At 42.2% G+C, this 24,373-nt stretch overlaps 1 protein-coding gene across 1 annotated transcript; it reads left to right on the plus strand.

Moving 5' to 3' along the window:
* Positions 1 to 2,576: 2,576 nt before the first annotated feature.
* CWC15 (CWC15 spliceosome associated protein) lies at positions 2,577 to 22,130 on the plus strand. The gene is made up of 7 exons (XM_086621881.1): positions 2,577 to 2,675; positions 4,967 to 5,105; positions 7,552 to 7,664; positions 8,585 to 8,673; positions 9,437 to 9,547; positions 20,956 to 21,074; positions 21,778 to 22,130. The coding sequence occupies exons 2-7, from the start codon at positions 4,975 to 4,977 to the stop codon at positions 21,905 to 21,907; spliced, it is 693 nt and encodes a 230-aa protein (XP_086478007.1). The 5' UTR covers positions 2,577 to 2,675; positions 4,967 to 4,974; the 3' UTR covers positions 21,908 to 22,130.
* Positions 22,131 to 24,373: the final 2,243 nt, after the last annotated feature.

A 24,373-nucleotide genomic window follows, 5' to 3' on the forward strand; every position in this document is an offset into this window, starting at 1 on the left:
GGCATGTATCCTGGTTCTACCAGGCCTTGGTGTGAGCAGGATGCCAAAACTCTTAGACCTAAACGAAGTGCAAACAAGTTCAATTTGGGGCAAAACTGTATGTTTAGAGATGTTTAAAACCAAACATTTTGTACTTGTGAAGGTTAGGCGCCTCTGCAACAAGACTGAGTAGGGATTTTCAGGAGTCTGGACTCGGGCACCTCCGCTCCACCAATATACTTCTTTAGTGCCCAAGTCTTCTACAGAAACCAAACCTTGACCATAAAACATGTCTGGAGCTATTTGTACTTCACATTGAAACACATAAGCTGGGGAAGGGAAGCACCTTGTGGTTGTGGGAAACAATTTTGGCCAAAGACACGAAGCAGGTCCTTTATTATTCAAAGAATCATAGTATCTGTTCAGAGCAGGGACTGTGCTAGTTGTTTAGTTTTTTAGCTCTCATCTTCAAGTAATCCCACACACAGAGAATGCTTGCCATTTACTCTTAACCAACAGCAGAAGTCTCTTCAGTTTTTGAGGTCTTTAATGAGGACTTAATACCTTTTATCAGACAGGCATTAAAACTGAACAGCAGGCGCTGCCCTCAGGACATGTTACTGAGCAAAATACAACCCTCTGCTGCGCCAAGGGAGTCAAATTACCATAACAGTTCCTCTTGATTTGAAGTCCACAGATTTATAATCTATGAGTAACACCCACCATCACAGGACAAGGCACTGATGTCAGGCTGCTGCGATCTGCAGCCTGGCAATGCTGAATTCCCAACTGCCCGGCTGGGAAGCCAGAATCCTCCGTGAGGTTTGATCTTGAGTCTGAACTGCCTGGAGCAAAATCAATCATAAACACATTTCGCAGGGTGCGGACTGAGACTTGCAGATAAGAAATGCAAGGGTGGATGCTTGGTTACTGACAGGTGTAGCACTTAGGAAATGACACAGGAATTATTGTGACTATTTACCTGACTTCTGAGCGAAGCTTAACATTTACGACAAGTTGCTCAAAGTTTCTTTGTGTACCAAGGGCCCACTTCAAAGTGCTTTCTCCGACGGCTCGTCCGCCTTGTAGTTTACGTTGTCGCTGTAGCTCTCTGGATAGCAATATCTTTGGGGACCTCTTGCGGACTCTCTTCTAAATTGCATGCTCAGGGAAACGTTTCCGTGTTAATTCGTGGATCTATCAAAGAGCCTTTTACTTCGCTTGCCGTCATGTGGATTCGCATTAAGATGCATCTAAAAGCAAAAGCAAACACAAGAGAGAAACTGCATTTTAAGAAGGGGAATTTAATGCCCGAGTGATGCTCATTTACACTTTGGCTTCTTTACAGAGAGCAATGAATATACACTGTGTAAAGGAGTTCTTTGTAAGGGGAGGTGAGGACTTGTTGAGTGACAGTCAGGCTTAGACTAATGTTCTAACACAGACCTCTGAGCAAAGAAAATGACTGAGAGGTATTCCCTCTTACTCCAGCTGCATTGTTTCTGTCTTTTCCCCATCTTCCCCACAAGGATCCCGACTTTATCTCCTTAATCCCCTCCCTCTTCCATGGTCATTACCTCATCATTCGAGCCTCCCTTGCATTGACAGCCAAGGTGAGCACTTGGTGCTTTTTGTTTCACATAACTAATACACCACCCTTTTCCAAGCCTTCTACATCAAGCAAGCAGCCTCTGGGCAGACTCCTCTGGAGCACTGCTCCTACAAATACACGCCGAGAGAGCTGGAGTTGCTCAGCCTGGAGAAGAGAAGGCTCCAGGGAGACCTCTCAGCAGCCTTCCAGTACCTAAAAAGGACCTGCAAGAAAGCTGGAGAGGGACTTTTCATATGGGCAGGTAGTGATAGGACAAGGGGCAATGGCTTTAAACTGAAAGAGGGGAGATTGAGATTACATATAAGGAAGAAATTTTTCACTCTGAGGGCGGTGAGGCACTGGAACAGGTTGCCCAGAGAAGTTGTAGATGCCCCATCACTGGAAGTGCTCAAGGCCAGGCTGGATGGGTCTTTGAGCAACCTGGTGTAGTGGAGGGTTTCCCTGCCCATGGCAGGGGTGTTGGAACTAGATGATCTTCGAGTTCCCTTCCAACCCTAACCATTCTGTGATAAGAAACTTGCAAGTCTATTCATGAGCTAATCTGTGAGAGAAGACCTCACAGCGGCTCACACCGGCAGGTTACGGTTATGGCTGCGGTGTGTCCCGAAGCCCTCTCTCTCCGCCTACGTGTCCCCCGCTCCCCCTCACGCACCGGCGAGGGCCCGCGGCCTCCACAGGCCGCCGAAGCGAGGCCTTGCCCGCGCAGGACCAGCTCAGCCACAGCCCAGTAGCCCCTCAGGGCAAGGCCTTCGCCCAGGGCACCCTCGGGCCCGCAGGACGGGCACCCCGAGCTCCCTGTTCCGAGCGGGGCTCCCGTGCTCGAGAAGGAGGGAGAAGACGGCAGGGACAGACTGCCACCGATGCGCGGGCACGGCGCCCACTTCCGCCTCGGTAGCCATCATGGCGGACATGCTCGCCTCCCTCACGTGACCGCCCAGCCAACCCTCTCTATGGTAAGTCCTCCTTCGGCGCCGGCTTCCGCCGCCGTGCGTCTGTGCTTCCCGCGCGGAGGCTTGTGGGCGCCTGGAGGAGTTATGGTGGCGGTGTAGGAGCCTGGTTGCGCAGGGCGGGAGGAGGCCGCGGGGTGAGTGTTCGGGGAGCTGCGGGGTGCACGTTCGGGGAGCTGCGGGGTGCGCGGGGGGGCTGCGGCGGCGGTTCCCGTGGGGGAAAGAGGCGGCGTGGGGGCGGAGCCGCGGCGCGGTCCCTGTGCGGGGGCGGCTGCGGCCGGGCCGGGGTTGAGCTGAGGGGCGAAGGGGCGCGCGGGCCTGTCGGCGGGGCTCCGGGCGGTGTGCGGCAGCCCGCTGGGCGCGGGCGGGAGCAGCGCGGTGCGCCAGCCCCGCGGCAGGGGCGGCTGGGCGGGCTGTGGCTGCGCTCGGGCTCCTCTAGGAGGCGGCCAGGAGCGGTCCGGCGGCGATGGGCAGCCCAGCGCGGCGGCGGCAGCTCAGCCCCAGCCCAGTCGCCTTCTCTTGGCTTGGAAATGAGCTGGTAAACCCCGCCTGGCCGGCCCTGTCGGCGTGTCGTGCGGAAGAAGGTTCTCCGAAGCCGTGTTTCCGAGAGGTAAAGAGGTCATTGTGACGGCCTTGGGTGATTTCAGATTGAGCTTGGGTCCTTTAAGGCCAAGCCAAGGGCAGACTGCCTTGAGAAAGAAGCAGGGACGGTTTCCAGGGAATTTAATGCCTCATGAAACCGTGCAGTCATGTTGTATCTGATTCTTCACCCGAACTCATAGAATCCCCCCCATTGCGTATTACTACCACGGATAAGTTCTGAGAGCAAAGGGATTTCTTGGATTGTGGGTCTGGCGGAGCGTGTGCCAAGACAGAGCTAAAATGTCGTGCTGAGCTCCAGCTGATTTGCACAGCAGCGTCACTGAAAAGCGTCACCGATCCTTGGTCATTGAGCCAAGGCTCCCTACTGCCTCACTTCTTTTCAGAGATGTTTCTGCCCATGAACTCTGCTTTCTGAGTAGTAGTTCAGTGGCAGTATCTGTGTTCTGCCTGATGGGATGTTAGTTTGATCTGTTTTATGATTTTAACACCGAAGTTGTGTGGTTTGTGATCTCATTAAAAATGAAACAATAACAAATAAGGCAAGCATAGCATAAGTGATTTTTATTTGTGTATCACAACAGCATGTGGAACAATATGATTTTTTTTTTCCTTTGCTTTTTAATATTATTTAAAATGTTATCTTGTCATGCTTTAACATCCAGCCTTCTAGTTGGTAGGCTGGGTACCTTTGACTGATGCCTTAATGTACCTCTACAGATGTGTCTCTTGTGTCTTGAATATCTTTAGTCTGTGGTTAATGAATGTGCATGTCTTGGCGAAGCAGGGGTGAGCATAGTTTCAGGTAGTAGATTTGAGGTGGCGCAAGTTGATCATACAGGGTATTTTTGGCGTTGATCGACCATCTTAAACTCTTGGCATAACAGTTTAGGATTGCAGGGTCTCCTGTCTGGCAGCACTGAGTGTGTGCTGAGGGGTCAGAGTTTGTCTGAGGCTGGTCAGAGTCTGTTTCACTCCTTTGCCACCAAAGAATTAATAAGAGCAACTTTGGGCATCAGCTCGTTCGTTTTTAGGACATGCTGGTGGTATGTGAGCTCTTGTAGTTTCTGAGTGAGAGCTGGTGAAAACTTCTGCGTTTGTCCGAGATTTTTTGCTTGCACTTAGTTTACGTAAGGTTGAAGCTGTCGGCCTCGTGCTAACAGGGCAGCACTAACTCTAGCCCTTCAGACAGTTTTGGTGGCCAACTGGAGCTCTGCTCAGGTTGATCCCACAGGACTGTGCTGCCGTATTAATGACAGTGCTGCACCTGTACTTATGGAATGAGAGGACTGAACAGAGCCAGGATGAGCTGGGACATTCAGAGTGCATGATTTTCATCAGTATTTAATTATCAGCATCATTCTAGGCATGCTGTGATCCGCGCTAGACAGTGTTTCTGATGATGATACCTAAATCCAGTTTGGGGAATAACAGAAGGGTCATTCCCAGTAGGCAGTCATTTCTGGCTGTCGTTTTTCAAGAGGGAAAAGAGTTTAATTACAAGACAGTACCACTTGCCTTAAAGATAGGAGATTGGCTCCTGGGCAGCTTTATTTACTTTATAAACATAGCTTCACATTCTTGTCAGAGTCTGTGTATCATCTTTCAAATGTGTTGGACGAGACTTTCTCTTGAAAATCTGGATAGGTTCTGTCAACTCTGTCAATAAAAAGCTCCTTAAATTTTGAAGTTCACGTGGCAGGTGATAAGCTGGTATTGTGTAGTGGGACTTACCGTTGCTGCTGCAGTTTCAGGACCACCACAGCTTCTGTGAATGTCTCTCACTGTAAGTTGTAGTAACAACTGATTTTTATCCTTGATTCTGTAGTAGTTAAAATGACGACAGCAGCGAGGCCAACGTTTGAACCTGCAAGAGGAGGAAGAGGAAAAGGTGAAGGAGACTTAAGTCAGCTATCCAAACAATATTCCAGCAGAGACCTTCCTTCTCATACTAAAATCAAATACAGGTTGGTATTGGGTTTTATTGGTCTTATGACAAAAACAGGCTGGGAATGATTTTTTTGTTGTGAGTGGTACTCTGGAATTTTTCACAGTAGGTGTTCACATGCTTGACACTGACCAGGCACTGGAGATTTTACAGCTGCATGAAATGAGTGGGCTGAAAATGCGAGTCTCAAAAGCAGACTTAAGAGATCAAATGCATTGCTAATGACTGGAGAAGTTTTGTTTTAGTGGAATTACTGCTTATGGAAGTGAATTGTCAGAAGAAGAGCTTTGGAGACAAAGCGTTTCAGGCAGTGCGGTGAAAATCGGTGGCAACTGTAGGAGCTGGCTGAGCTACTAAAGGTGCTGTCTTGCAGAGCAGAATGGGATAAGTGAAGTTGAGCAAGTCTTAAAAGCAGGAAAACCACGTCTTACATTTGGCAAAAGACCACTGGGGAAGGGCGTTAAGGCAGAGAAATGGCGGAACAGCACTCAGGCAATACTAAGTGTTGGAAGAGCTGATGTTCAACACTGCAGGTGGTTCATGCAGGTCCTGGGGGAGGAAATTGCTTTAATCCCTGTGAAAGATAATGGAATCTTATGACTATTTTCTTCTGACATGCATAATAAATCTTCGTTATCCTCTTGAAAGATGAAATGAAATCTGGAGTCAATGTGATACAGATACCTGGAATTGGAACTAAATGTGTCAGCCTAGAAATGTTTTTTCATCCCGCTGAAGTTACTCTTCTCAGTGAAATTACTGTTAAGGTTTTACATTTGCACTTTTTTGTGCATGTGTGTACTCTTTCACCTCTTCCCTCCTGCCCCTTTAGTTTTGAAGAATACGTATGGATAAGGGAGTTGAAGTGCTTTGGAGAATACCAGGATTAACAGCACAAAAAATGCTGTTGAATGCATTTTGCTGTTATGGGAAAAACTGCTGGTGGCTTGTTTCTTTGTACAAGAGCGGGTTTGGAACACCAGTCTGTTGCTTTAAAGGAAGTGTAGGGGAAAAATATGTACAGGAATATACAATGTATATTTTAACAAATTCCTCCGTGTGTGAGAGAGAGAGATGGAGGGGGTGTTGGGTGCCTTCTGTTCTTTCTCCCAAATATCTAATACAAAGTTGTCTTTGTTAAATTACCAGGACTGCATCATTGCAGGAAAAGTACAGCGTTTCATTCCCAGTTGTCTTTGCTTGAATGACAGAGGATTTGGGAAGATTTGCAGCTATATCAGGGATTCTAAGTTCAGGTTTTTAGTTACAAAAGCAAATGAAATACTTCATCGTAAAGACAGGCTGTGCACGCAATGTGTTTATAAGGACTCAAGTCTGGTATTCTTCCAGGCACTCATTTCCAGCACTGGGTTCATAGAAAGGTGAAAGGAATTGCTGCTTGTTTTTATTCATTAGTTCTTTCCAAGATTTCCACAGAAAATTCAGTGCTAAGTGGAACTTAGCATGACTTAGTATGACTCAAATAGAAATAGTCTGTTGCTTTTGACCAGCATGCGTTAGATAAAAGAGCGAAAAACATGTACTTGAAATATGTTTCACTAAAGCTAGTGTTTTGCCTGTTCTCCCAACTTTTTTTTATGGTTATGGGAGATTATCTTATCATTATCTTATCTTATCATAGAATCACAGAATGGTTAGGGTTGGAAGGGACCTCAAAGATCATCTAGTTCCAACCTCCCTGCTATGGGCAGGGAAACCCTCTGCTACACCAGGTTGCCCAAAGCCTCATCCAACCTGGCCTTGAATACTTCCAAGGATGGGGCATCTACAACTTCTCTGGGCAACCTGTTCCACTGCCTCACCACCCTCAGAATGAAAAATTTCTTCCTTATATCTAATCTAAATCTCTCCTTTTTCAGTTTAAAGCCATTGCCCCTTGTCCTATCACTACATGCCCTTGTAAAAAGTCCCTCTCCAGCTTTCCTGTAGGCTCCCTTTAAGTACTGGAAGGATCTTCTATCCCTCTTGAAGGAGAAAAAGTTTATGAAAAGTCTAGTCTTGGCCTTATCTGTAAGCCTTAGAGCCTGTGTTTGCAGGAGCAGCTTTGGATGATAAAGCAGTGAGGAAAGTTGACCATGATGATGGTGGATGTCTGTTAAGACACTGTACTTGGACTGCTGGAGAACAGAAGATTTAGACATAGCTGCAAGAGGTGGATGTCATCATCCTATTTTTGCAGGAATTGATTTAGAGTCTTTTAATTCATTTGAGAGCCACTGGAAAGAGCATGTGTGTGTGGCATTGTGTGTCTCTGTATGTGTATGTAATGCGGACAGAGAAGGGGACTAATGAAGAGAGAATGAAGAAACATGTCTATGTGGGACCCAGTTCTTATTCCTTATACTTACGTGTTCACTCCAGGATTTATTGACCTCCTTCAAAAAAATTTCTCCCAGCTGCCGACTGTCAACTTTAGCTTTTTCCCCCTTCTCACGTTGTTTTAGACAGACCACTCAGGATGCTCCTGAAGAGGTGCGTAACCGTGATTTCAGAAGGGAGCTGGAGGAGAGGGAACGGGTCGCTGCAAGAGAAAAGAATAGAGACAGACCAACCAGAGGTAAAAACAATGAAACAAAAAGTCTTATTACGTTTGTGTGGCATCGTTCATGTACAAAATTTGCAGGTTGCAGACAGCATGTCATGAGGGTAGAATTTAGTGTATTGGTCTGACAGTTCAGAGCTGTTGACCTGCAAGGGAATGTCCGCTGGCTTTTGGGCTGGCTTCATGCTCGCAAAAAATCTAGGCCAGCTGGTAGAAAAGCGTAGACCATCATGTGGGCCAGTTGACACAGTATGATTGTAATGAATTGGCAACAAGGATGTACAGCTAATAAAGGGCTTTTTTTGTACTCGGACAAGTGAGACAGGAAGGGGAATGACTCATCTTCTAGTGTTGGAGCACCAGTGTAGCAATAAATCCATTTTCTAAAGTATGTGATTCTGTTCAGGTATAGTCAAGTGATAATTCACATGAATCAAAGATGTGTTTTTCTGAGATATAGTCATCTATAATATTAAGCTTAACAGAATTTAGACACTTTGGGTTTAGGCGTGAAACGTACAGAGGTATTGTGGGGCTTTCAAGTTCACAGACAAAAGTAGATGTGCTTTGGACCAAACTGGCCAACAGTAAAGCTTTGGGGTGGTCTCCAATGGAACCCTGCAGTTGAGTGTATAGAATAAGGGTATTTCTCCACAGCTTTTTCTGCTGCTCTTCTTTCTTCTCAAAATAATGACTTCAAAAAACTTTTGAAGGTCAAATTGTAAGTTCGGAGATGTTACTGCTTCCCTTGAGGATACCTGTAGGGGAGGAATTAGCATGGGCATTAAGATTGAGAAGTGAGGAAAAAGTAAGCATAAGCTTGTATCGCTTACCCTAATGCACCCTTTGTGAAGATCTGTGCTTTCTGACGTTAGATGCTGTTAAATCAAGTGACTTAGTCACTTTTTTTTTTTTTTTTAAATCTTATGCTGTAGAACACACAACATCATCTTCTGTATCTAAGAAGCCTCGGCTAGACCAGATTCCTGCAGCAAATCTTGATGCAGATGATCCACTTACTGACGTATGTATCTGTTTTCTGGTTTGTTTCCTTTCATTGTCCTGCCTTCAGGATTTGCTGTTAATAGAATATGTGCTTTCAGGTCTGCTAAAGATTTAAGACAGGTTCCAACATATCTTCCTTTTACAGTTACTCTGCTGTAGTGGAAGTTCAGAGCATTCTGGCTCGTGGTGTAATGGTATTCTTGGAAAGTACACAAAAACTAAGAAACTGGGAACACCACTTAAGTGTGGGGAATGCGTGACTTTTTAGACTCAATTAACTACTGGGTTAGTTAGAATTCCCCGAAGGCAGAGCTGTTGAGATACACTGAGTGCATGAGCAATGGGTTCTTGACCTTGGCTCCTCTTATGTTGACATCTATGAGTTAGGTCAAAGACTTGATAGTAAGCTGAGGTGGTTTTAATCCTGTGATGTTTGGTCCCAACAGTATTGGATGGACTGTTCGTGCACACTGTTGTAATGATTTATGTTGAGTTGATTAGAGAGTGATTGAGGACAGTCATTCTCTAGAATCTGTCACCTACATAGCATTTGAATTGTAAAAAATTAATTGCAGTTATTCAGAAAGCACAAACATATTTTTGTCTTGCCTTTACTGTACAAGAGCAAATAAACAATTTGGTTTTTATTTGCTGCTGCTACAAGCACCCAGGTACTTCTGATGTTAGCCAGCAGCAAATTGCAGCCTTAGCTGGGCAGACCAGGGCTGCTGTTATTAAATGAAGTGAACGAGCTACTGCTTGTTTCCATTTGTTGCTATTAGGAAGATGATGAAGATGAGGACTTGGAAGACAGTGATGATGATGACACTGCAGCTCTTCTGGCTGAACTGGAAAAAATCAAGAAAGAACGAGCTGAGGAACAGGCTCGAAAGGTACAATCTCACCCATTAAAGACCATCTGTTTTTGCAAACTGGCATTTATTGAAACTGGTGTGCCTTAAGTACTTAGGATGAGTAGTGGGAACTGGTACATAAAGTAAGTGCCCTTCAAAACTCTTCTCAAGTAGAGTCTGATGGATTTGTTCTATCTAATAATTGTTATCAATAATTTTTTTCTTCAGTAGACGTACTGAAGAACATTTTACTCACTAAAACATTTTATTTGCTTTCCCAGCACTTTGTAGAGGCATTGAGTCAAGATAATCTTGCTTCTCATTTGCAGGTCCTTCTCTGAAGACAGCTACCATGCCAAACTATATAGTGGCATTAGTGAGCTGCATACTATCCAGTGTAATTTCATTTGTTGACTAGCTTTTATGAAACAAGAAATAAGTTTGGGATTTTTTTATATTTCTGAAATAAAAATTTGTACTTTTTGATGCTTTTGCTTACAGCTGCAAGTTTCATACAGTAGTTACTTTTTCACAGCTGTGGTGCTGTGTTGCATTGGCAAGGAGCACCAGTTGTAACTGTAAGACCAGAACTATTTTCATGTGATTATACGCAGATGAGTTTGTTTGAAGAATGTTTCCACAAAAATTAATAATAACATGGCAGTCTTTTCAGAACTTGGAAAGTCAGCTGACATGTACCCTTCATACCTCCCTGTAATCTCTCTCTCCACAGATAGAAATGCCATGTTCTGCCCTTGAAAATGGAGAAAAGTCCCTGTAGTCAGAGATTATTTTCCCGTGAGCAGGATCAAATCCTATGCTGTTAGCTTCCATACCACCGCAGTGTAAGAGATACTGTCGGGATGGAGTGCATTAGCAAAATTCCTGATTGATGAATGGACTTCTAGGGACTGTTTCTGGGAATAGCCCATGTTGTCAAACTCACCGGAATTTAGGGTGAACTGTACTGGCTCTAATGCTGTATTGCAACAGAGTTTAGAGTCCAGGTATTTAATCTGCACTGCTGAAACGCTCTGCCTCTGGTGGTGCAGCAGAAGTAGTGAGTATGTGCAGCATTCCCTCTGCTGCTTTTATACGCGCTTTCTTTTTTCTGAGTAGGCCTTAAGTCATTTTAGTGCTCTTGAAAAATGTTGCATACTTCAGCTTGAGTAGTTTTGTATGTTTTCATAAGTAGATTCTCCATCAGTGTAAAAAAAAAAAAAAAAAAAAAAAAACTCCAAACCAAAAAACAAACAATCAAAAACAAAACCCAGAACCACCTGTGTCATCTTTGTACAAGGTAATCTGAGATGGTTTTAGAACATGCTAATAAACATATGCTGATCAGGATCTTTGCTGCTGTGGCAACTTAATGTCTTGGTGGCTCTGCACTACCCATAACCTTACCATAGCTTAACACACGTGCTTATAGTTTCGTGTTTTTCATAAATGCTCTCCAGTGGAATTAGCTGGCAATGAACAGGATGTAGCATCTTGCAGACACTAGGAACAGCTAGGAGAGAATAATGTTTTAAATGCTGTAGGCAGCAATGTAGTGCTTGAGCACTCTTGGATAACAATATAGAAATTCACCTTTAGAATTAATGAGGCCTGTAAAACCAGTGAGCTCTGCAGTTTTGGAGTTAGGAACTTTGGAAGGCTAAAAGCTGTGCTGTGCTGCTTCAGTGCAGGAGTTTTGCTGTAGAAGACTGTTGATACTTGTTTCTCTATCTGGCCTGTGCGTGATCTGTTACATCAATCAAACCTGATCACCTTCTATGATGGGGTGACCCGCCTGATTGATGAGGGAAGGGCTGTGGATGTAGTTTTCCTTGACCTCAGTAAAGCCTTTGATACAGTTTCTCATAGTGTTCTGGTTGAGAAACTGATAACTGCTGGCCTGGATAGGCACACCCTCCTTTGGGTTAAAAACTGGCTGGATGGCCAGGCCCAAAGAGTGGTGGTAAATGGGGCTAAATCCGGCTGGAGGCCGGTCACCAGTGGGGTTCCCCAGGGCTCAGTGCTGGGTCCAGTTCTGTTTAACATCTTTATCAATGACCTGGATGAGGGAATTGAATGTACCCTCAGTAAATTTGCGGACGACACCAAGCTGGGAGGCTGTGTCGATCTGCTCGAGGGTAGGGAGGCCCTTCAGAGGGATTTGAACAGACTGGATCGTTGGGCTGAGGCCAATGGCATGAGCTTTAATAAGGCCAAGTGCAGAGTCCTTCACTTGGGGTATAAAAACCCCAAGCATCGCTATAGGCTCGGGGAAGAGTGGCTGGAGAGCTGCCTGGTGGAGAAGGACCTGGGAGTGTTGGTTGACACTTGATATGAGCCAGCAGTGTGCCCAGGTGGCCAAAAAGGCCAATGGGATACTGGCGTGTATCAAGAATAGTGTGACCAGCAGGAGCAGGGAAGTGATCCTGCCCCTGTACTCGGCACTGGTGAGGCCGCACCTGGAATATTGTGTCCAGTTTTGGGCCCCTCGCTTTAAGAGAGATATTGAGCTCCTGGAGCGAGTCCAAAGAAGGGCGACTAAACTGGTCAAGGGGCTGGAAAATAAAACTTATGAGGAGCGGCTGAGGGAGTTGGGGCTGTTTAGCCTGGAGAAGAGGAGGCTGAGGGGAGACCTCATTACAGCCTACAAATACTTGAGAAGGGATGGTGGGGAGGTGGGGGAAGGACTCTTTACATTAGTGATGGGTGATAGAACAAGAGGAAATGGGTATAAGCTTAGTCAGGGGAGATTCAGATTGGATGTTAGAAAGTATTTCTTCTCTGAAAGGGTTGTCAGCCACTGGAATAGGCTGCCCAGGGAGGTGGTTGAGTCCCCATCCCTGGATGTGTTTAAGAATAGGGTGAATGAACTACTTAGGGATATGATTTAATGGGGATTAGGGACGGTTGGACTGGATGACCTCTGAGGTCTTTTCCAACCTAGAAATCTATGAATCTATGAATCAAAGTGTGTCTGAAAGTGTCTCTCATCTCTCTGTGTAGGTGTTTGAAGCACATCGCACAGCAATGAAGTTGTGTTCTGCAGTAGTAACATGGTGAAAATGACTGAAAGACACTGGCAACAGTTCTTCCTGAGTGAAATGTGCTAAACTACAAATTAAGGGTAGCAATGTGTAGGAAGGACTTCTACTTCAGCTGTTCTTGCACAGTGCTTAAAAGGAAAGCTTAGATCTGTATGGACTTTTCACTTTGCCTGATAGTTGGAATTACACATCCAGATGAAACAACATAACTTGTCACATTTCAGTGTAGAAGACTTGCATTAGGAAAATGATGGTAGTAAATTGCAGCACAGACAACCAAACGCGTGCTTCTCTGTTCATGTGCAGAGAGCAGGAATGTTGCAATTGCTAGGAAATTCTTATTTTGTCACTAGAGGGTGCTAAAAGCTGTGAAGTATTTGATATAGCACTTGTTTTATTTTGCTGTCTCTTAACTGGTGTTATTTTTCACCTTCATGGATGTTCTCCTTTCCTCAGAAGCAGGGCTGATAATGTCCAATGCCACGTGCATACTGAATACATGCATGCTTGTCTGAAATGAATGTGTTTGCTTCTTCCTAAAAATAACTATTAGTTATTTGTTTGCAGTAGTGCACACTATTGCACACTCACTACCTACACTGTTGATCCTTTCACTGCTTGGCAGCTGATAGGCTCTCTTAAAAATTGACATCTTCATGGATAGTGGGTGCTCTACAAGTACTTGAAATTTCATTGTCTTGGGGTTTTTTTGAGAGTAGGAAACTACATTGGCAAAAGTAAGGGGCGCAGCCTTGGAAAGAGTCTTTGGGAGTAAGGGTCTCCTTAGGAAAGATCACTTATGTATGTTGGCTTTAGGGGTTCAGTTTGTTTAGATTATGCCTTGTTTTCCATGGTTTTGAAATAAGGTGTTACTGGCAAAGCATTTTATAGCCATTGCGTATAAATCCCTTTTCCCTTCAGATATGCGGTATTCCATGTTATGTGTTGCAAACCATAATTTAGACCTAATTTTGTAAGTAACCTTACATTAGTCATCCAGCTGACTTCAGGGTAACATCTCATGTAAAGTCTTAATTGTGTCGTCACTCTTAGTCCCAATCCATATATGGGGATGGTTTGTCCGCGCAGCGTGGGTGAACCAGTGGCAAGGTGAAGGGAAACTGCAGCGTGAGTGCCCGTTCTCTCTTCTGCACATCCTTCTCAAATCTCTGTGTTGTTAAACAGACAGATCAACATGCCTCTGCATCTTCTTGGAGCATACCAGAGTCTTAGCAAGATGAAGTGGTAAAATACAGCAATATATCCCAAATTTGTGCCAGATGCACGTTTGTTCCTGATACTTTAGTTATTTTTATTTATTAAAATGCTAGTCCAGTTATTTCTGAGACTTCATTTAAAGCAAACTCTATTTTTGTGAACTGTTTTCGTTCATCACTTTGTTGTCCAGTGTTTAAGTTGCCAGGAAAGGAGGACTGCTCCTTTGAAAATGCATCTCTGGTGGGACAGTAGTTAATACCAAAAGATGAGAATCTGCTTTTTTTCAGATCATTATGCTCTCTGTTAACTTCCCTTATGTGGTAATACCAATTTCCGTAGAAATCCTCTAAATCTAATTTTGACAGATGTTAGTATTAAGAAGTTCTAAGTTCTTCCACACTGATATTTCCCTTTAATCTGTGAAGCATATAGTTTGTCAACCAAATAGGCAGTTGCTGTTAAAGCTTGTTAACTTCTCAAAATGCTTAAATTCCCTTGAATTCTGTAGAAACATTACATAAATACTACAAACATTTTCAAAAACTGATTGAGTGTGGGAGTCCTCCCAACTTTTCTCACGCCCTCCACAATTTTAATCTCTCGGGTTGTTTCTAGTAGGCACTAAGCTGACGAGGAAATTTCAGTTTTGAAAGCCATTTCTGTGGAACAATTCTGGGTCTGTCTAAAACTGTACAAACTACTGTCTATGTGAACTATCCACGGATAGATTTCATGGAAACATTTCAGTATTCCAAATTCAGCATCACAATGCTCTCCATTTTCAATTTTCAAGCACTTCCTTAAAAGGTAAATTGAAATAATTAAAAACAAACCTCAAACCAGTGAGCAGCTGAATGTATGTGCACAGTTCAGCAAAGCTATTTAACATCCCGTCATTTTATGCTTATCTGAGAACGGGCTTAAAGCTTTTGTTTTGTTTTCTTAGTTTTATTCCACAAAGTATTTCTCTATAACTGATTATATTATTTCACCAATGGTCAAAATAGATCTTAGCTCTGTCCTGTGTTTTAGCCATGTCACAGACTTTCCAATAAAACATTAGAAAATTAGTCTTGATAGATATTAACCTTTTCATTTGAATTTTAAGGGTCTAATTAAACCAGAATATCAAATCCGTGATTAAGGAAGAATTTCAATAAAGAGGCAAAAGCAGATGGCAGAGTATGTTTCCTCATTAAATGTTTGAGACATGCTAGCAGTACTTAACCTTGTCAAGAACTAACAATAATGTCCCCTCCCTTGAGGGCAAAATGACAACAAATCTGTGTATAGACACTGCAGTTGTGATTACTCTGTCCTCTTATTTTTTGAAGTTTCAGTCAGTTATTTCGAGCACTATGGCATTGAGTTAGAAATTTGCATAGGATCAAACAACTGGGGTGGATCTCTGCATTGTTAAGTTTCGTTTCTTGCTGCTAAAGGCAACGCTGTTATAGTTTGTCATTCAAAAATTAGCATTTAAATAAGGTTATGTGATTTTTTTTTTTCCCAACCTTCAACAAAATGTGGATATTTCAGGTTTTCTGTCAGCTACTTAACATCTTTAAAAACTTACTTTAACACAATATAGTGATTTCAGGAATTTCAGCACTTTCTGTAAAAGTAATCTTGCTCTGCGCAAAGGGTAGGAATACACTTTAAAAAAAATAACCATGGTAACAGTAATGTTTTTCTTTCCTTTATGGTCAGAAGCAAATATGCCAAGGGACTGATACTCTGACAGCAAGATAAGGAATCATTGTTGAGTTAAGGTTAATGTAGTTTTGTCCACGTTTTCTTTCCCCGAGTGCAATGCCACACGGTGAGTTCCGTTGTACAGTGAAGGTTTGCTTTGACATCTGATTCACATAGCAGCGTCTCCATCTGCTTCCTCGGGGTATGGGACTCCCTCTGCCAGTCCAGTCTTATTCCCCACACCATAATATTCCTGTTCTGTTCCCTCTGCCTCTAACACAGTGGTTACAGCATGGTTGGTGTCTGATTCATCTCTGTAGATGGTTGGTGCAACATGCTGCTGTTGAAAAGCACAGTGCTGCTATATGTAGTGATGGGATAATCTGTAGCATGGTTTTTTGCTAAAATGACTTGGGAAGAGAGTCGTATACCTTGTCTTGCTGAACGGAAAGGCAGGCAAACAGGCATTATTTTTGGAAGAGTGGAGTGAATAAAGATATATTATTCTCCCCCTTAGGCTTTTCTTCTGTTGTGGGTTTGTTGTATCCATAGCGTTTTAGCTTAATAAGCCTTTGTTCCACTACACAAAAGAACAACGTAGGCTTTGGAGCAACCCGAGCTGCTTGTTTTGTGAACAGCTGTGCTTGATCGTGCCTCAGAGGTGTGAAGCTCAGACAGCTATGAAGGTTATGTCTGGTCTGTTTGATTTGATACAACCCATGCTCCATTGCCTGGAGTGTCCCGGCTTTCAGTGGAGGAGTGGGCAGTGGAAGATTAATGTGGAAAATTCTGAAACATAATGAAAACCGCTTTTGGCTGGAGAAGAGGGATTCTGAAGCTCTGGCCAAAATCTGTAACTTAGCTGAAGTGTAAATGTCAACTTTACACCACTGTGAGTCACACCTAGTATTTCCTCCGTGTCTTGTCTCTAAGATACAAAACTTAGTAAATTGCCATATGCTTTTTTTTAAATCTTGAATATGTTCTTTGGGAGGTTTTAGTGAAGTTAAATAATACAAAAAATTTTTAAGACTAATATTTGGAATTAGCCTGCTTCCTAAAACTTGTAGTGAAATGTCACCCAACCTAGAACAGCTTTGAACAACTGAATTCCATAAACAAATTACCACGTGTGCCAGATTTGCTTTGTAAAGTGGCTAAAACAGGCGATGTCTTGCTCGACAGATTGGTCTCCCGTTTGCTTTCAGACTCTAATCTTTAATGACAAAGATAAGCTTATGCAGTTTATTGCTACGTCTAGTTGGGCTCTCTCTGCAGGTCTAAAAGACAGTAGAGTTCCGTTTGGGAACGGAGCTGAGAATCAGCAAAGGGTCACACAAAGTGCTCAGGGGCTCTGCAGCATCTTTTGCTGTCAATAGGGAAAATCAACCTTTGAAAATAAGGTTCATGGATGTTTTCTGTTACCGTTGTCGATATAAAATAACGTTTGGCAGTTTATGGTAGTGTTATGTTGATAATTGTTTTTAATAACTTAGTAGATGCAAAAGTAAAAGGTAATAATTTGAAATTCCCAAGACTGTCCCTACCATTTCTTTTAGTTATAGTGTAATTTTTACTACCCTTTAGTCCTCTGAAATGGTAGTTGACTTGAGTCATAATAGTTTTTTGCTATCAATTAGTAGATTTAGACAGAATTCAGCTCGAAATGCCAAGTTGTTGGGGTCCATGTGCAGGTTACGTATCTGCGCGGTGCGGTGGAGATGCCATCCATAGAGCCTGCAGCGTGGTTGGTCCCCTGTGTCTGTAACTTAGTGTGAGCACAAGAGCCGTCTTGACTCCTTACTGTGTTCTCTAGATCTCTGCTGAGATGTGAGCTCACATGTCTACAAGCAGGTACCTAGATGTAGGTGTCTTGATCTGGAGCTAAATCCTGCTCTTAGTCTTATACTACTGCTTGTAGAGTAACATTTCTTAAGAGTGTTATTTCAATTTTAATCTTTTTTATCACCACATGTTAACACTTCAGTCCAATAATACTTTTTTGTTATCAGAAAGCAAACTATGTCAGGCTAATTGAGGCTGAAGGATATTACATGAGTTATGTAAAGCAGATAAAAGTTAGGATGATGCCTAACATGCCTTTTAAAATCTTAGTCTAGAAAAATTAAATGTGCCTCTGTGTCTAATAAGAGCACTGGAGTAGTTACTACTGTGCATTTTTTTTTATGTTTCTTTAAATTGACTTTATCTTCTGGTGATTCAGATAACTGAGTGCTTTTCACTTCTCTTCATGCATGGTAGAGAATGTTTTAACAATCAGCTTTTCAGGAGCAGTTGAGATTAAATCTGAAACGGGGGAAAAGAGGGGAGAAGAACTGTAATTTCCCCGAAAAAAGATACTGACTGATTCCAGTGGACTCTTGACCATCAAGTAAACACTGTGTGTGGAGTGCATTGTAGTTCTGTATTTGTCAGTGGTGTGGGGATGTGTTTGCATGCATCATAAAAAAACCAGCATAAGATATTTATATGTGCCCCAGAAAAGTGATGCATGAGGCACAGGCTCAGTAACTGTGGATCGCAGCCAGAGTTAATGGTGTAGAAGTTTGAGGGTACGACTGTGCCATGCTCTGCGTGCCACCTTGAGAAGTGTTCCCCTAGAACTCGTCTCTGAAATGGAAAACTGCTGTGTCTGTTTGCATAAATAGGACTTGGAAGAAGTTCTCTCTACAGAAGCCAAGAGGAGAGTATTAATTTCTTACAATGTTCTTATTAATGCTACCTTCTAACCAACACAAGAAGGACATGGAGCTGCTGGAGCGGGTCCAGAGGAGGGCCACAAAGTTGATCCGAGGGCTGGAGCACCTCTGCTATGAAGACTGGCTGAGAGAGAGTTGGGGCTGTTCAGCCTGGAGAAGAGAAGGCTCCGGGGTGATCCTGTCGCAGCCCTCCAGTACTTAAAGGGGCCTACAGGAAAGCTGGAGAGGGACTTTTTACAAGGGCGTGTAGTGATAGGACACGGGGCAATGGATTTAAATTGAAAGAGGGGAGATTTAGATCAGAAGTAAAGAAGACATTTTTCACTGAGGGTGGTGAGGCACTGGAACTGGTTGCGTGGAGAAGTTGTGGATGCCCCATCCCTGGAAGTGTTCAAGGCCAGGTTGGATGAGGCTTTGGGCAACCTGGTGTAGTGGAGGGTTTCCCTGCCCATGGCAGGGGGGTTGGAACTAGATGATCTTTGAGGTCCCTTCCAACCCAAACCGTTCTATGATTCTGTGATTCTCTTGAGTATAATCCAGTGTGAATTCTTGGTTTGTAGCATTTTTATTTGCTTTTAAGATTTGTCCCAGACTTCTTGCTTTTTCAAAGTCTCACTTTTAATGGAGAGTCAGGGATTAAATTTAATGAGGCAGAGCCCACCTTGTTGTTGACAGCACACAGAACACTTCACATGCTTGCATCCTGTTGTAAATTTGCCTAATGGGCTTAAACAGCATTGATTACCTCTCAGCAGGTACCTGAAAATCAATATTGATTTGTTTTTTTGTTTTGGTTTGGTTTTTTTTTTGGCTTCTGCCAGTACCTTAGTTTTCACTCAAATTAGTGCTTTGCATGCATGTGCTGTATGGTAGCCTGAGGGCTGCTTTACTTCTGGTGAGAACACATGACAGACTGCAGTAAATTGGATTTCATTGCTGTCAGCTCTTCGATGTTATCAGGAAAGAAGATGGTAACTCAAAGGTGAAGAAGCAGCTCCATACATTTCTTGTCCGTATTCCACAGAGGAAAGAAATGTTTAATTTGAACTTGTATTTCTAATATTGGGGAAATTACTGTTTCCTATCAAATATTTTTGCTTCTTGTGTTTTCTTATTTCCAGAGGTGGTGATAACAACTGAAGTTGGAGTGCAAATGTTGGATTTAGAGCTGTGTTTGAAAATGCAAAACTTTAGTTTATTTGTGTTAATAGCATTTAACTGCTGCAGTTTGTGTTAAAGCTCCAGTGATACAGCGGCAAGGGCAAGTTTTGCCTATGTGCAGGTTTTAATAAGGGCATTACAGGGCTTGTCCCAGAGCTGTGCCGTGCTTTTAAGCAATATGCCCTTTTGAGGAGCTTTTCCCATCCCACTGACAATTAATTGCAGCTGGTTCTAAATTTTATTTGTGAGAAGCAGTGTAATGGTAGGTGTTTTTTCATCACTAAAACTCATTATATTTTGAAAGGTAAAATCATTGCCAGTCATGCTTCGTCTGGTATCCATATATGCATGTTAAGCTGGTGTTGTTCTTAAGAGGGTTGGGTTGTTTTATAGGAATATTTCACATACCTGATCAGTCTAATTGAAAAACATTGTAAATCATAGATAGATTTAGTAATATATCACTCAGTATTGATTAAATGTTTGAAGCTAGAGAACTCTGGCTAGCATCAGTGTTCAAGTTTAGCACTTAAAACTTGTAAATGCTGTCATCAAGAAAAACATTTCCTCTTTTGGGATCCCATAGCAGCCCTCAGCCATGAATTTTCTTCAGTTTGTAAAAAAAAAAAAAAAAAAACCACAACCACCCAACCTTGTGATCTCCTTGTCTTTAGTTTGTATCATTTTTAAAAGCCATGGTTTGACTCTCCTGCAGTTCTAATGAGACTTCAGTGAATTTTTTAACTGGAATGTCTTCAAACCATACTTCAGCATACAGGGAGCAGGAGACCTAGTCAGTCATCCAAATTAAAGAATTATTTTTTTTTTCTTTCTGATACTTTCATCAAAGAGCAATCCTTGTAATACATTCAAAAGATTGTGGAAAAATATGTTGATGTAAAATGAATTTATATATTCATGTTGAAGCCTGAACATTTGAGTTACTAAATATATTAATACATCTTGGAAGCGTGGGCAGTGAAATCTGCTTTGTGTTGCCTGTAGTGCAGTGCTTCACTTCGGTTTGAGTTACATGCTTTTGACAGTACAAGGAGAAGAAAATTTTTCTGATCCTTAGTATTGGAACTGTTATGTAGTTTTATGGCATCCACTGCTCAGTTTCACCTTAAATTTCGCAATATTCGTTTTATGTAGTCCCTAGGGAAGTTGGAGTTGTAAAACTCAAGCAGATTGTTGATAGAGAAGTTTCAACATGCTGTAAGGTTTTTCCACCTAATGAATATTGTAGAATGTGTTCTCTTTTCTCATGAGGGTAAAGAAAATATTTTAATCTGTATACAATTTTAATGTAATAAATATGTAAATGGTAACACTAGAATTTAACTGAATATTTGATGGAACATCAGAGGTAAGTAGAGCAGATATGAGTGTTGCTAGATTGACAGTTTATGAGCAATGTTAAGCTCTTTAGAATATCTCTGCTTCTGTCCTTATTCTACTCATATGCAAATGTCAAATGCTCTGAAAAGTCTGAACTAGGAAGTAAAGCTCTATGTGTGGGGGTATTTGCAGCTAAATAATGTTTATCTCTACCAGCTAGATGAGAAAAATGGCCTAGAAAAGTAATAGATTCTTTTCTGGTTCTCAGGAACAAGAGCAAAAGGCTGAAGAAGAAAGAATCCGGATGGAAAACATTCTGAGTGGTAACCCACTGCTGAACCTCACCGGCCCAGCGCAGCCTCAGGCAAACTTCAAAGTGAAAAGGAGGTACTGTGCAGTCTGTGCTGTGGTACCCGTCCTCTTGCTCCCTCTTTCTTACTCAGTCTGAAAACGTCATCACTGCCGTTATGTCCTTCCTCAAATCTTGTCCCAAGTGCTGCAAGGTAGAATTGGGATACTGATGCATGTAGTGATTGCCTTGTGCATTCCTCTGAACAAATCATCCCGCTACTTTGTGTTTAAAAAGAGAGATTGAAAACTGTGTTTGTCTGACATTGTTCATAATTATACAAAAAGTAACAGGACCAAAGTTCCTCAAGAAATTCGATGTTACGCTCCCCTTCAGCTGGTTTGGGGTTTTTTGTTTATTTAGATTTTTTTAGTGCAACTAGAATTAATAGCCTTTTTCTGAATACAGTTCTTGTTTGCAGATAATCCAGTTACTGTTGTGTTTATTGAAATTAGGGCCATGAGATGAAAGTTTTTTTTCTGCTCTATTCAAACAGTCATTATCTTCCGTAAAGATAAAATAACCTCTGCTGATACTTATCTCGCTTCTAACTCAGGAGCATGTAGAAGAGAGCTTGGATTAGAAAAATAGGTCTTTTTTTCTTAAAGACTAAAATCTAATCCTAATAACTAGTTGTTCTTAGTATGTTTAAATAGGAGGGCCAAACTTCATTTGTATATTTTTGTAAATTGTACCTAATTTTCATACAAACTTACTGGGGTTAAAAACTTTTGTTTTCAGATGGGATGATGATGTTGTCTTCAAGAATTGTGCCAAGGGGATAGACGAAACAAAAAAGGACAAAAGATTCGTGAATGATACTCTGCGATCAGAATTTCACAAAAAGTTCATGGAAAAATATATCAAGTAGTGCAGTTTTATGTGCCGTGGTGCTGAAGGACTTGGAAGGTCATGGTTGTTCCATCCCTTTCCCTTGTAATTCAAGGCTGAATACTTGGTCATGAATTTCCAGATGCTTTTCCAAGATCGTCAACAGCTTCATAGTTAGTAATTGCTATGTATCTATAATAGAGTTTTTATTCCTGCATTGCGTTCCTTTTCAATTTTAATTAAACCTGTTTGTGTTTCATGAATGTTTTTCTGTTCACGTGTTTACTTTTACTGGCTGCCTTGTAAATGGTAGAAGAGAGAAGCTGGTTTGCAATAAATACTTGTAATTGTTTAAATTGCTTTCCAAAACTACCTGTATTTGTCGTGGTGGCAGTTTGTAACTCACACAATTATATAAATATCAGTGTTACCAAAGTTGGGGAATAGCTGAGTATGAGAAGCAGTGTGAAATGGAAAGAGCTGTACTTCCTGTAGTAAACTGGACTTCCTCTTAATGGCTAGTTAGAAACTTAATTAATAATCTTCTTTTTTAGTTTCTTCTTACTGTCAGCTGAGTTTGGTGGGGTAGCTCCAAGTTCTTAGCAGCCCTGCTCTCTGAGCTCTTTTGGCTCAGCACTTCTGGGGTGGTACCGTGAAATTCTTGGAGGAACATGGAGAGGGAAATGCTTTGTGGTACCGTGGGGGATTTTTCCTCTGTAATAAACCTGTGCAGTGCTCGGTCCCTCAGCCACAACCACGTGGCCACAGGGCTCAGTCTGTGTGTGCACGGTTCAGTAGTGATAGTGTTGACAGAAACTTGCAAGTGAGTGTTTTTATTAAACAAGTGATCTCCTCAAGGCACCATAGTACACTTTGTTTGCTGCTGAAATGTCCATTTTAACACTTGATTGGACAGTGTAAAATATGAATGACTGAAAAAAATCTCAGTTGCAAAGGGGTTTTCCTTTTCCCTTCGTCTGTCATCGCAGTTGTGTCTGAAATCTTGACCAAGTGGTGCACTGTGTAGGAACCAAACATTTGCAAAATGTGGTACAGTTACCTCTCTACCTAGAAGGCTAGGGTGGTGGAAATCAGCTGTGTTTATGTAAAATTCATGTCCTTTTCCTTTCTTACGTTATGCTCAGTCTAGTTCATTCTTACAGACACAATTTTATTGTGATAATACTATGTTCAAGCTTTTAATTTGAAAATATATCTGATTTTCTTTTTAAGAGGGTAAATGTAAAGCACAGTGTTTTAGATTTTTTTTTTGTTGGGCCTGACTCTAGTATGCTGTAAAAGCTTTCATTACCTTTAGCTGTATTTTCCACCCTTTCATTAAGCTATGCATAGTGTGCTACTGCCAGCAGCTAATACCCATATTTACTTGGCAGTGAGATTTTTAGCATGCTTAAGGTCATGTGAGCTCCTGCAGCTGCTGGAGGAATATGTGTGTGTGTTACTTGTGCTGCCAGCCTCATGGAAGTAATGATTCTAGGGAAGCAGAAAAATCAGTGTTGTTTGTAATTCTCTCTCTTTAATTTAAAGCTACTAAAATCTTGGTATGTAGGCAACGTAAGTAGAAGGGGAAAAAAGTTAGGAGCTGTATTTGTCAGTGTCTGGCAGTGGAGAAGCTGCTTTAGGTCTGACCTAACAGCATAGTTGTCATGGCAACAGCAAAAAATACATTGATCTCGCAGTATTACAAGATGTAATCGTTGTGCCAGAGTGAGCAAGTGAGCATACAGTTTTATTGGAGAGGGGAGGCATAGCTGAGACACCAGTTCAACGCCTTCGTGGAAATCGTAAGAGCATAATGCCATCATTTGTGTTCTTGAGGTAATGTAACCCTTTTCTTAGAGAAAATAATACTTTTAAGAAGTCAGATGGCCAGGGATGGATGAGCACTTGTTCAGCTATGCAGGCAGTTGTTCTTCACACGTGGAAGAACATCCCTTTCTTAAATTTTTACATAGTGCATAGGTGTACTAAGTCGTTTTTTTCCAGTAGTTCTCCCTGCCTGGTTCTGGAGAGAGAGCTGTAGGGACCCTGTAGCTCCAGGCTGCAGCTTTATTTGAGGTTTTTTATTGGCATTGTTCAGCTCAACCACAGAATTTGCAGATCCTATCTCTAACCTCCCCCCTCAAAGCTTTTGTATTTCAGCCTCCTGCAGTGTAAGCTGACCCACAATCTGAGGACTCAGCAATACACAAACACAGTTTGATAGTTAAGGAGTCTTGAGCCTTATCTCTTGGAGGGTTTTGCGTCATTAACTTCTGAATTTTCTTCACCAGTACTGGAAAACTAAAGCACTCTGTGCTTTTTGTTGGGGAAGAGCCCTGTGCTTTCAGCGTTGATGCTGTATTGATGTTTAATTTTCTGCTGTGCTGCGTACACTCGTGGAGGAAAAGACAAGCAGATCATTTGTTTTTGTAAAACTGCAGTGTGACTGTTGAGTTCTTAAAAAAAAAAAAAAAATTCGCCTGTGATGTTTTACACCTCTACT

The sequence above is a fragment of the Tauraco erythrolophus genome, chromosome 1, assembly GCF_009769465.1.
Source record: "Tauraco erythrolophus isolate bTauEry1 chromosome 1, bTauEry1.pri, whole genome shotgun sequence".
NCBI classification, from domain to species: Eukaryota; Metazoa; Chordata; class Aves; order Musophagiformes; family Musophagidae; genus Tauraco; species Tauraco erythrolophus.